Raw genomic sequence first — 13,552 nt, 5'->3', positions numbered from 1 at the left:
TCGCGCAGAGTGGGATTTGTAGAGTGGGACACTGATATAAAAGTTATCAGTGTAGAGGTGATAACCTTTATCCAGCAGTGGGTGCACCAAATCCCACACAATTTTCCCACTCACTCCCAGGTCAGGAGGACACTCAGGGGGTTCAATCCTGGTGTCCTTTCCTTCCTACACTCTAAACCTGTGGGTGTACCCTGAGGTACTCTCACACAGCTTATAAAGTTTGATTCCGTACCTGGCCCTTTTACTGGGCAGGTATTGACTGAATCCGATCCTGCCCTTAAAATGGACCAAGGACTCATCCACGCAGATGTTCCTTTGGGGCACGTACACTTCAGCAAACTTTTTGTTGAAGTGTTCGATGACCGGCTGAACTTTGAACAGACGGTCAAAGTTGGAGTCATCTCGTGCGGGACACTGTGCATTATCGTTATAATGCAGAAATTTGTGGATGGCCTGAAAACGCGTCCGGATCATGACCATTCGGAACACTGGAGTGTTGTATAAAATATCAACACTCCAATATTGCCGAATTTTAGGCTTCTTCAGGATACCCATGTGGAGGACCAGGTCCCAAAACTGCGTCATTTCAACTGCGTCCACAGAGGACCAGTTAGTATAGGATGAACGCGGGTTTTGCTCCAAAAATTGCCAAGCGTACAAATTAGTTCGCTCCACCATGAGGTTAACAAAATCCTAAGAGAAAAAGACTTTGAAAAAGTCAATTTCTGTGAGGCCGGTGATGTCAAACTTGATTCCTGATTCCGCCACAAAATCAGGAATCAGTGGCTTGTGATTTTCAGGGGGCGCGAGGTCCACACAGGGTCTGCAGAATCAGCTGCGGGCATGGTGGGCGCTGCTTCATCTGTCCTGGAGCGTCTGCGTGGCGGTTCCGCAGGACCCGAGGAGGAAGATGAGGGGGAAGAGGATGAAGAATCCGAAAAATAAAGAAAAGTTGTATCGTCATCCTCGCTATTAGTGTCGGAGGCAAGTAAAGCATATGCCTCCTCCATTGAATAGCGCTGTTGGGAGGAACGTGATGGGCGGGACTTTTTTTGTGTAAATATGGTGCTTGAGTGTCCTTTATTTATAACTGTGTATGTGGTGGGGGGGCTGGTGATTGGTGCACACTATCCTGTAAGAAAAAGCTAAAAGGAAATGGGGAGCAAAATACTTGTGAAAAAAAAGTCTAAAACAGCAGGTCCTAGATAGGATAAGTGAACGGCGTCACTTATCAAAATTTAGTGGCTGCTGAATGTGTGCACAGGGGTGGTTCAAAGGGAGGGGAGGTGAAAAAGAAAAATGGAAAACAGCCGCCACGAACTTTGATAAGTGAATTGCGTCACTTATCAAAATTCGGCGGCTGCTAAATGTGCACTCGGAAACGGCGCAAAGGGGGTAAAAAGAGGGGGCTGGGGGGATTGGGGTGGATGAATAGAGATCGGGCAGGGATCAACAGTTAGGGTTGTAGTTAGGTGGCACAAAAAGGGGTGAAAAAAATGAAAAACGGCAGGCACAAGCTCTGATAAGTGATGTGCGTCACTTATCAAAGTTTTGCAGCTGCGGGATGTGTGTGCGGAGGTGGCGCAAAGGGGGCTAAGAAAAAAAGTGAGCACGAGTGTTGATCGGTGAACTGCGTCACCGATCAACGCTCGGCGGCTGCGCACGGAGGTGGCGCAAAAGGGGGGGTGGAGGGGGGATGGGGGGATGAAGATAGATTGGGCAGGGGATCAGGGATCAATTAACACTTACAGTTGTAGTGTTCTTTCTTCTGCACGGATTATGAAGCTGCAAGCTGTGGCACCACAATACCCTGCACAGGAGCTCTTGCTGCGTCCGACCTCTCTGCAGGAATCCTCAGCTAGAGTGAGGACCCCTGCAGACAGGTCAGACAGGTCAGAGGCAGGTCAGGGGCAGGTCACAGAGCGGTCACATCGCTGCTGTGACCTGTCATTGGTGGGATCGAATTATTACATCGATCTTACCAATTCCTGCTCTGCCTGGTGACCATGGTAACTGCCTAGGATCGGAGCTCACCGCTCCGATTCCTAGGCAGGTCATGGCCAGGTCATCAGTAGGGCACAGAGCGGTCACAGCGTGACCGCAGCTGTGCCCTGTGGCTGGTGCGATCGCCCATCTAATCGACCGCGCCAACCACTTCCTGCAGGCCCTGCTGGGCCTGTCCTAGGCTCCGGCCTAGGATCGGTGCTATTACAGCACCGATCCGGGCCGGTACCGGCAGGGCACAGCGGCGCTGTGCGCTGCGATTGGCGCGATCGATTAGATCGGCTATCACGCCAATCTGGGGGCTTTTCTCCGGTGACTGGCGTTGCCAGGCACCGGTCCTAGGATCGAGTACATCGGTACTCGATCCTAGCCTAGGATCCTGTTGTTTCTGCCAATCTGAAACAAAGAGAAGCGCTGTGATTGGCTGCTCTGAATTGAACAGCCAATCACAGCTCACAGAGGGGCGGGCCAGGGCGGAGACTGCCCGGGATGCCGAGGCCATCTATCCTGAGGTAAGATGGCGTCGGCATTTTAATGCGATCACCGCGACTTAAGTCGCGATGTCGCATTAAAGGGCATGACGTAATATTCCGTCCATGGGATTTAGGTCCCAGGTCACATGGACGGAATATTGCGTCCATTGTAGGAAAGGGGTTAAACAAAGTTGTCTTGTTTTTGATACTTCCTGGTGTTTGGCTTTAACAAAACTTTGTTATAATTAGGTGCGGATTACATTAATTTTTTGATGTGCTTCCAAAACAGAAACACATTAAAACCACACATGCATTTTTACCTGAGGATTTACATTTAATGCAAGTCTATGGGGAAAATCCACACAGAAAACACAGCATACTCACAAAAGAAACTGACATGCTGCAGATTTCAAACACGCACCGCAGGTCAGTTTACGCGGAGTTTAAAAAAAAAAGCACAGCGGACATGAGATCTCTATACATCCCATCCACTTTGCTGGTACTGTAAGATGCTGCGTTTTTGACTCAGAAGAGATTTGCAGCTTTAAAACCGCACCAAAAGCTCATAGTGGAAACATAGCATTACTTATCAGGAAGCACTATGAATTGTTATCTTGAGAATAACCTTTAAATCTAAAGTGGTGCTGAATTTTTTGGAATAATTGGAATTTATAACTACTACTAGCTGAAGAGCCTGGCATTGCCCGGGTATAGTAACTAACTGTGGTTAGTTATAACAAATTATAATGATTATCCTCCATCCCATAGTAAAGTGCCCATATACCCATCCTACATATCCTCCATCCCAAAATCTCGTGCCCAAATACCAATCATACAGATCCTCCATCCCATAGTCCCATGCCCATATTCCCATCTTACATATCCTCCATCCCACAATCCTGTGCCCATATACCCACACATCCTCCATCCTATAGTTCCTTGCCCATATACCCATCTTACATATCCTCCATCCCATAGTCCAGTGCCCATATACCCATCACACATCCTCCATCCCATAGTCCCGTGCTCATATACCAACCATACATATCCTCCATCCCATAGTCCCATGTCTATATACCCATCATACATATCCTCCATCCCAAATCCAGTGCCCATATACCCATCACACATCCTCCATCCCATAGTCCCGTGCCAATATACCCATAATACATATCCTCCATCCCATAGTCCTGTGCCCGTATACCCATCATACATATCCCTCCATCCCATAGTTCCGTACCCATATACCCATCATACATCCTCCATCGCATAGTCCAGTGCCCATATACCCATCATACATATCCTCCATCCCATAGTCCCGTGCCCATATACCCATCATACATATCCTCCATCCCATAGTCCCGAGCACTGAGCAGAAGTTCCTGGAGATGTGCTGTTATGTATCCTGGCAGTGTGGCTCCGTGTGCGGCCGCTGATGATGCGATTTTATACGCCGGTAACAATTGAACCTGGCAGTAATAGAGGAGGGGGTGATTCACTTCTGTCATGTGCTCTCTGCTCCTTTCTGGGGGGCAGACAATGGCTGGGAGCTTATGTTCCCGGGGATACACATAAATATTCTCATTTCTATACATATAGATTATTATTATTATTATTATTACTGGATAATACATTTTCAAAGTGTGAAAGTAAATAATCATTGTCCTCCATTTTTTAAGATATACTTAAAGGAGTTTTCTTTCAGAAAAGTAGACCCAGAATAATTTATGTAATGTAAAACAGCAAACTCAGATAGCGCTCTCCCTCTCTGGACCCAACACCAGCTCCCTGACACTGTTTCCATCTCAGTGTTTGGGCTGCAGCAGTGATATCACGTCAACAGCAAACATCACGACTAACAATACCAATCACTGAGCACAGTTGCTTGTGCCGTATACATCAGATTAGCTGCAGCAGTGATATGAGCTATCAACGTGACGTCACCGCTGTAGCCAAAACACTTGGGTCCAGCATAGTGGTGGAGAATCAGTGTTGGATCCAAGGAGGGGTGAATACTATCCGATTTTACATTACAGGAAATAATTGGGGTCCACTTTTCTAAAAGTGGAAAACCCTTTAATTGCTAATAATTCATATAACAGTTATTGATATGATTGATATTGGAAAATATAAGCCACATTTGTAATTGGTAATAATGATGGTATTTGCATGTTATTCTCTTGAAAATTGACCATTTTGTACAAATAGCAAACTCAGTGTTCTATATTAGTCTATATACTATTCTACATCAGACCACATACTATAATCATATGGGAGACATATAAAAAAGGAATATAAGAAATATCCATGTTTGCAATCATGTTACGATATGATACGATACACTTTATTGATCCCGAGGGAAATTATGGTATCACAGCAGCGTTACAACAGCATTACAAACAAAACATTCTGAACAGCATTACTACATTACAAACAGCATTACATAGAGTAATTACCAGACACAGATCTTGCACATGACTAAACAACAATACATAACAAGCAAAGGTACACAAATCTCTGATCACTTCCATTAGTGTGCCAGCCCTAGGTCATAGCCATCTTTCACCCTTAGTGAATCATTATACATCCCCATAGCAGTAGGCACAAACGATTTCCTGAATTTCTCCTTCTTGCACTTTAGTAGGATTAGATGGCTGCTGAATGTGCTCTTCTGAATCAAGAACAGCCCGTATAGTGGGTGTGTATTATTGTGCATTATAGCCCTACACTTCTTCTGAATCCTATCTTCCACTACCTCCTCAAAAGAGTCAAGATGGAGGCCAACAGCTGCACTTGCCTTCTTGATAAGTTTGTTGAGTTTATTAGCGTCAGCTACTCGCACACCGCTGCCCCAGCAGATGATAGCAAAAAAGATGGCGCTCGTTACCACGGACTGGTAGAACATTTCCAGCATTTTACTGCACACATTGAACGACCTGAGCTTACGCAGAAAGTACAGTCTGCTCATTCCCTTCTTTTGAACCTTCTCTGTATGACACCTCCAATCAAGTTTGCTGTGAAGGTGAACCCCCAAATATTTGTAGCTCTCAAGTAATCATCCTTTCTCCTTCTATAACTCACCACCATCTCCTTGGTTTTCTTTACATTTAGTTCTAGGCAGTTAGTCTGGCACCAATCTACAAAGTCAGAAACCACCCTTCTATATTCCTCCTCACCCCGGTCCCCCACAATACCCCCTACAATCACTGAGTCATCTGAGAATTTTTGGAGGTGACAGAGATCGGATTTATACTGAAAGTCAGTATAGCTAGATCCCTTTGCACAGTGAATCTATGAGGGAATACCTAAAAATTACTGAATGCATTAGTTACAGTTTAGCAGCCACATTTCTTGTGTCATTTTACCTTATCGGCAAAGTGCTGGATAATAAATGATCTATTGGACATTCTTGGCTTTTCAAACAATGGGTTCTTGTTGATGTAGTTGTTGTAGAGTTTCTGCAGCCAGTTTTCATCAGTTCCTTGTGGGAGCTAGGAAATACAATAGTGTACGTTATTATAAATCCAATAGAGGGAGCCCTGCAGTAATCTCAGGGAGTAACTGGGAGTAACACCATTTATAGACGTAACCGACAAGGCATCACATCCACTAGAGGGAGCCCTGCAGTAATCTCAGAGAGTAACACCATTTACAGATATAGCCAGCAAGGCATCATGTCCACTAGAGGGAGCCCTGCAGTATCTCAGGGAGTAACATCATTTATAGATGTAGCCAGCAAGGCATCATATCCACTGGAGGGAGCCCTGCAGTAATCTCAGGGAGTAACACCATTTATAGATGTAGCCAGCAGCCACCATATCCACTAGAGGGAGCCCTGCAGTAATCCCAGGGAGTAACAGCATTTACAGATGTAGCCAGCAGCCACCATATCCATGGGTGGGCAATTAATTTTCCCAAGGGGCCACATGAGAAACTGGCACTGCTGTGGAGGGTCGAACCAATCAGCTGAACTTAAAGGGGCGGTCTGAAACCAAAGGTGAATTTCATATTAAATGTATATTTATTCAGTGCAATAATCTAATCTTGTTTTCTAATATACATCAATGAAAAATTTCTTAACGTACCCTCTACATTCTGACTTCCTGTCTTTTTTTTTTTTTTCTAACATCCCATGACATTTTGTTTGAGATTCACCAGTGCATGCTAGGATACTCGAATGAGCTGTCATCAGGGGGCAGACGCTGCGGACACTGCCACAACCTCTGCGCCCTCTCTGAAATTAGTCACCATCAGTGATGTCTGTTTTGAAGGCTCGGCCAGTCCTGCTCACCTGATAATGCGTCGTACATAAATTCTGACGCATACTCAGTACGAGTTTTCTGTGATATATTGATTTGAATGCACAGGGACAGTGCGCTCCCTTGCTGGCTCTAAGGAGAAGTGATGACCCGGCAGGGACCAGTCCAGTCTCTGAAACAGATGACGCTTCTTTTCATGGTGGGGAAAGCAGCGGTGGTAGTGACCTCTGCCCCCTAATGATGTCCCATATGAGTACCCCAAAATGCACTGGGATTCTCAAAAAAAAGTCATTGGAAGTAAAAAAAAAAAAAAAAAAAACCACGTTAGAGTAGAGAGGGAAAGGTAGAAATTTTTTAACTGAAATATATTAAAAAAGTGATTAGCTTATGAATTAAATTTAGTATTAAAGTCACCTTTGATTTTAACAAAGAAATACAGTGTTCTGTGTTAGTAATGGAAATGTATTCATAAAAATCGGATGCTATATGGATGATTCATATGGGATCCAATTTTTTTATTTTTGCACACTCAGACTTCAACAGGCGTGTGTGATCTGAAAAACAGAAGAGACCGATGGGTGCTGTGACATTTCTCACACATTTTCTGACTGTAATCTAAATAGCTCAATTCCATAACATGATCCTAGTGCTCAGTCTGAGGTCGGGTTTATTTTTTTTTTCATAGACAGCACTTTGACCAATATTACAGTTGTGTGAACATAGCCTGACTATACTTGTTGCAATGAAGCCTATCATAACACGTAATAGCAGATGATCAAGCAATAAATTGGGAATGTTAGAAAAAAGTTTTCTCCCACCTCTGCTCCACATGCAGAGATCCACATCACATAGGGGCAGCTGCTGACAGGAGGGGGTGGGAATCCTTACTGCAGTCTATGGAGTGGATATGATAAGCCACAGATCACAGGGGGAGCACTATGGGGGACTTAACCCTTACCTATCCTGCACAGGACATGCCACAGTACAAGCTGGGAGCAAAGAGGGAGGTAAGGGTTAACTCTCACATACAAAGGCCACACAGGAACACTCTGGGGGCCGGATGTGGCTCCCGGGCCCAGTTAGCCCAGGTCTGCACTAGAGGTAACCCTGCATTAATTTCTGGGAGTAACATCATTTATAGATGTAGCTAGCAGCCTCCATATCCACTACTAGAGGAAGCCCTGAAGTAATCTTAGGAAGTTACACCATTTATAGATGTAGCCAACAGGCTTCATGTCCACTAAAGGGAGCCTTCCTTTAATCTCACGGAGTAACACCATTTATGTGCATGACAGCACGGCAAACACCGCTTCTGATCAGCGGTAAAATTATCACCGTGGGTCAGATAGCCACGGTATCCATGCTGTCAAAAGACAGCGTGAGCGTGCAGCTGTGAGTGGAGGTATAAAGTTTACCTCCGATCACAGGTGTCAGCTGATGGGACTACTGCTCCCATCATCCAACACCTGCTGCCACTAATAACAGCAAGAGCAGGACTGGCTCCTGTGCTGTAAATAATTAATTTTTAAAAAACGCATTATTTTCCCCGTATTTTTGATAATGAGCCAGGCAAAAGTCACAGCTGGGGGCTGCAGCCCTCAGCTTCAGCAAGGCTGGCTATCAAAAATAGGGTACCCACGCCGTATCTTTTCATTATTTAAATAAATAACTTTAAAAATGGGTTGGGGGTTGCCCCCCCATTTTTGACAGCCAGCCTTGCTAAAGCAGACAGCTGGGGCTGGAATTCTCAGGCTGGTAAGGGGTCATGGATTTTGGCACCTTCAGGCAAAAAATAGCAGCCCGAGGCCAACTAGAAAAAGCGCATGAATTAGATGTGCCAATTCTGGCGCTTTGCCCGGCTGATGTTTCCTGATGTGCCTAAACAGTGGAAACAGCTCACAAGTGAAACCATTTTGGAAACTAGACCCTTCAGAGATCTTATCTAGATGTGTGGTAAGCACTATGAACCGCAAGGTGCTTCACAGAACTTTATAACGTTGAGCCGTGAAAATAAAAAAAATCAAGTTTCACTCAAAAATATTTTTTAGCCCAAAATTTCGCATTTTCACAAGGGTGAAACATTGCACCATACAATTTGCTGTTCAATTTCTCCTGAGTATGACAACGCCCCATATGTGTGAGTAAAACTACTGTTTTGGCAAACGGCAGGGCTCGGAAGGGAAGCAGTGGCATTTCATTTTTTTGAGTGTAAAATTTGCTGGAATAATTAGCAGAAGCTATGTCACGTTTGGAGAGCCCCTGATGTGCCTAAACAGTGGAAACCAATCACTAGTGACCCCATTTTGTAAACCATACCTCTCAGGGAACATATCTAGATGTGTGTGGTGAGCACTTTGAACCCCCAGGTGCTTCACATAAGTTTACTATGTTGAGCCATAAAAGAAAATCACATTTTTCCCACAAAAATGTTCTTTTAGTCCCAATTTTTTTTATTTTCACAAGGGTAACTGGAGAAATGCACCATACAATTTGTTGTGCAATTTCTTCTGAGTATGCAGATTCATAATATGTGAAGGAAAACTACTATTTGGGTGCACAGCAGGTCTCGGAAGGGAAGGAGCGCCATTTACCTATTTGAATGCAAAATTTGCTGGAATCATTAGTAGATGCCATGTCAAGTTTGGAGAGCCCCTGGTGTGCCTAAAGAGTTGAACCCACAAGAGACCCCATTTTAGAAATTAGACCCCTCAAGAAACTTATCTAGATGTGCGGTGAGCACCTTGAACCCACAGGTGCTTCATAGAAGTTTATAACATTGAGCGGTGAAAATTAAAAAAAAAATCAAATTTTTCCGACAAAAATGTTTTTCAGCTCTAATTTTTTTTATTTTCACAAGGGTAACTGGAGAAAATGGACCCCAAAATTTGTTGTTCAATTTCTCCTTAGTACCTGGATGCCCCATATGTTGGGTGAACCTACTGTTTGGGCACACGGCAGGGCTCAAAAAGGATGGTGACGTTTTGTAACGCAGATATGTTCTGCGGGTGTCATGTCTACAGGCACATGACACTGCACGCGTCTTGCGTCCCCTATCTTTAGTACTGGGGACGCAGGACATGTGCAGGCATCCTTTTGACGCTGCGCCGACCAGCGCCAAACGCAACCTGTTGCAATTTGGTGCGGTCGGCGCAGCGTCAAAAGGACGCATGTGCCGCCAAACGCATACCTGCGTACGGCCTGCGTCCCCAGTGCTAAAGATAGGGGACGCATGCAGCGTCATGCACCCGTAGGCGGAGCTACCGGAGGAGGCATGGCAGGGGTGGGGCTTAGCAGCGGCCGTGCGCAGGCCGTCGCTGCGGCCTTAAACGCAAATGTGAAACTACCCTTAGATAGTGCTGGGCAGCTCGCCTAATATAATAGTATGAGCATCACTAATAGGCTGTAAGCCAGACACTGTGCACTAAATTTTTGTGACCAGTGCCCTATTAAAGACTTTTTGTGAGCAATGTTAACCCCTTTACCCCTAAGGGTGGTTTGCACGTTCATGAACGGGCCAATTTTTACAATTCTGACCACTGTCCCTTTATGAAGTAATAACTCTGGAATGCTTCCATGGATTCCAGAGATTCTGACAATGTTTTCTCCTGACATAATGTACTTCATGATAGTGGTAAAATTTCTTTGATATTACTTGCGTTTAATTGTGAAAAGAATGGAAATTTAGCGAAAATTTTGAACAGTTTGCAATTTTCCAACTTTGAATTTTCATGCCCTTAAAACAGGGCACACAAAAAAGTTAATAAATAACATTTCCCACATGTCTACTTTACATCAGCACAATTTTGGAACCATAATTTTTTTTGTTAGGAAGTTATAAGGGTTAAAAGTTGCCAAGCGATTTCTCATTTTCACACCATTTTTTTTTAGGGACGACATCACATTTGAAGTCACTTTGAGGGGTCTATATGATAGAATATGCCCAAATGTGACACCATTCTAAAAACTGCACCCCTGAAGGTGCTGATAACCTCATTCAAGAAGTTTATTAACCCTTCAGGTGCTTCACAGGAATTTTTGGAATGTTTAAAAAAAATGAACATTTAACTTTTTTCATAAAAACTGTACTTTAGATCCAATTGGTTTATTTTACCAAGGGTAACAGGAGAAATTGGACCCCAAAAGTTGTTGTACAATTTGTCCTGAGTACGCTGATACCCCATATATGCAGGTAAATCAGTGTTTGGGCGCATAGCAGAGCTCGGAAGGGAAAGAGAAAAATTGGATGGAATGGAGATCGGACACCATATCCCGTTTGGAGAGCCCCTGATGTGCCTAAACATTCGAAACCCCCACAAGTTACACCATTTTGAAAAGTAGACCCCCTAAGGAATTTATCTAGATGTATGGTGAGCACTTTGAACACCCAAGTGCTTCACAGAAGTTTACAATGTAGAACCGTAAAAATAAAAAATATTATTTTTTCATAAAAATGATCTTTTTGCCCCCAATTTTTTATTTTCCCAAGGGTAACAGGAGAAATTGGACACCAAAAGTTGTTGTGCAACTTGTCCAGAGTATTCTGATACCCCATATGTCGGGTTAAACTACTGCTGGGCGCATGGCAGAGCTCGGAAGGGAAGGAGCACCGTTTGACTTTTTCAACGCAGAATTGGCTGGAGTTGAGATCAGACGCATGTCGCGTCTGGAGAGCCCCTGATGTGCCTAAACACTTGAAACCCCTCAATTCTATTTCCAACACTAACCCCAATACACCCCTAACCATAACCCTAACCACAAACCTAACCCTAACACACTCCTAACCCTAACTTTAGCCCCAACCCTAACTCTAGCCGCAACCCTAACCCTAATGGAAAAATGGAAATAAATACATTTTTTTAATTTTATTATTTTTCCCTAACTTAGGCTAGTTTCACACTAGCGTTTAGCGCTGCGCTTCGTGCACAATAGAATCGCATACAAAAAATGCATCATGCGTTTTGTATGCTTTTGCTTTTTTAGGCGCATGCGTTTTAAACATGCGATTTTAAACGCAGGCGTACGCATATCCATGCGCACGCCTGCGTTACCATAGACTGTAATATGATTTTTTTTTTGCGCATTCCATGCGAAAGCGTGTGCATGTGTTTTTTTGAGACAGGTCGGACAGACCAAACATGCAACAGGTTGCGTCCGGCGTGCTTAGGCGCACACTACAAAAAATGCATGCGCATGAAAACGCATACGAACGCGTGCATACGCTAGACCATGCGCCCCATGTTAAAGATAGGGGCGCAGGACACATGCGCATGGACGCGCACGAAGCGCAGCATTAAAAAGCGCTAGTGTGAAGCCAGCCTTAGGGGGTGATAAAGGGGCATTTGATTTACTATTTATAGCGGGCTTTTATGTTTGGCAGCTGCCACACACTAAAAGGCGCTTTTTATTGCAAAAAAATAGTTTTTGCATCACCACATTTTGAGAGCTATAATTTTTCCATATTTTTGCCCACAGAGTCATGTGAGGTCTTGTTTTTTGCAGGTCGAGTTGATGTTTTTAATTGATAGCATTTTTGGGCACATGACGTTTTTTGATCACTTTTTATTCCAATTTTTGGGAGGCAGAATGAACAAAAACCAGCAATTCATGAATTTCTATTTGGGGGGGGGCGTTTATACCATCCCGCATGTGGTAAAATTGATAAAGCAGTTTTATTCTTTGGATCAGTACAATGACAGCAGTACCTCATTTGTATCATTTTTTATGTTTTGGCACTTTTATACAATAAAAACTATTTTATAGAAAAAAATTATTTTTGCATCGGTTTATTCTGAGAGCTATAACGTTTTTATTTTTCCGGTGATGGAGCTATATTGTGGCATGTTTTTTGCGGGACAAGATGACGTTTTCAGTGGTACCATGTTTATTTATATCTGTCTTCTTGATCGCGTGTTATTTCACTTTTTGTTCAGCGGTATGATGATAAAGCATTGTTTTTTTGCCTTGTTTTTTTTAATGGTGTTTACTAAAGGGGTTAACTAGTGGGATAGTTTTATAGTTTGGGTCATTACGGACGCAGAGATACTAAATATGTGTACGTTTATTGTTTAGATTTTTTTATTCAAATATTGATTTAATGTTAGAATAAATATTGATTTTTTTTAATATTTTTACAATTATTTAATTTTTTTTATTTCATTCTAACATTTACACTGTGCACTGAGCTGTGAGACTTCCTGACATGCACTGCACATGACAGGAAGTCTCTGAGCTCTGGTAACCATGGGAGTGATCGGGACGCCGCGTCATGCCGTGGGGTCTCCAATCCAAAGGCAGAAGGGCTGTCAGAGCTGACAGCCCCTCTGCCTGCTCCCGGAACGCTGCGCAGTGTTCCGGGGGGGTTAAAGTGCCGGGAACAGTCCGTGATCACTCCGGGCACTTAGTGCTGGGTGTCAGCTGTGAGAATCAGCTGACACCTGGCCGCGATAAGCCGAGCTCCCCCTATTCGCACGGCTGATTGCGTATGACATACTATTCCATCCATGGGCATTAAGTCCCAGGGCACATGGACGGAATAGTACGTCCAATGTCAGAAAGCGGTTAATACTAAGTAATCACCCCCTCCATGAATTAGTAAGTTGTGAGTTGATTTCCCATATGGATTCTCAAATTTTAGTTGGAATTGTAACCCCTTAACGACATTAAAATGGTGGCAATATAATGACTAGTGTTAAGCGTACGTGCTCGTACGTTTGCATCAGGGTGCTCAGGTATGCACATCTCTTTAACCCTTTATCTCTTTAACCCTTTAACAACCGCCGATATGCCTTTTTAACAGCGGCAGTTAAGAGTACTTAT

At 43.8% G+C, this 13,552-nt stretch overlaps 1 protein-coding gene across 1 annotated transcript in view; it reads right to left on the bottom strand.

Moving 5' to 3' along the window:
* The window catches only part of MYO5C (myosin VC), a 483,348-nt gene that overhangs the window by 280,875 nt on the left and 188,921 nt on the right, over window positions 1-13,552 (bottom strand). The window contains exon 13 of the mRNA XM_073568417.1: window positions 5,843-5,968. Coding sequence (XP_073424518.1) covers window positions 5,843-5,968 — 126 coding nt within the window. The remainder of the gene's footprint in view (window positions 1-5,842; window positions 5,969-13,552) is intronic.

This window comes from Dendrobates tinctorius, unplaced genomic scaffold (assembly GCF_039654945.1).
Source record: "Dendrobates tinctorius isolate UK_male_01 unplaced genomic scaffold, ASM3965494v1 ptg000022l, whole genome shotgun sequence".
In the NCBI taxonomy this organism is placed as follows: domain Eukaryota; kingdom Metazoa; phylum Chordata; class Amphibia; order Anura; family Dendrobatidae; genus Dendrobates; species Dendrobates tinctorius.
This window is presented reverse-complemented; position numbering and strand designations above follow the sequence as displayed.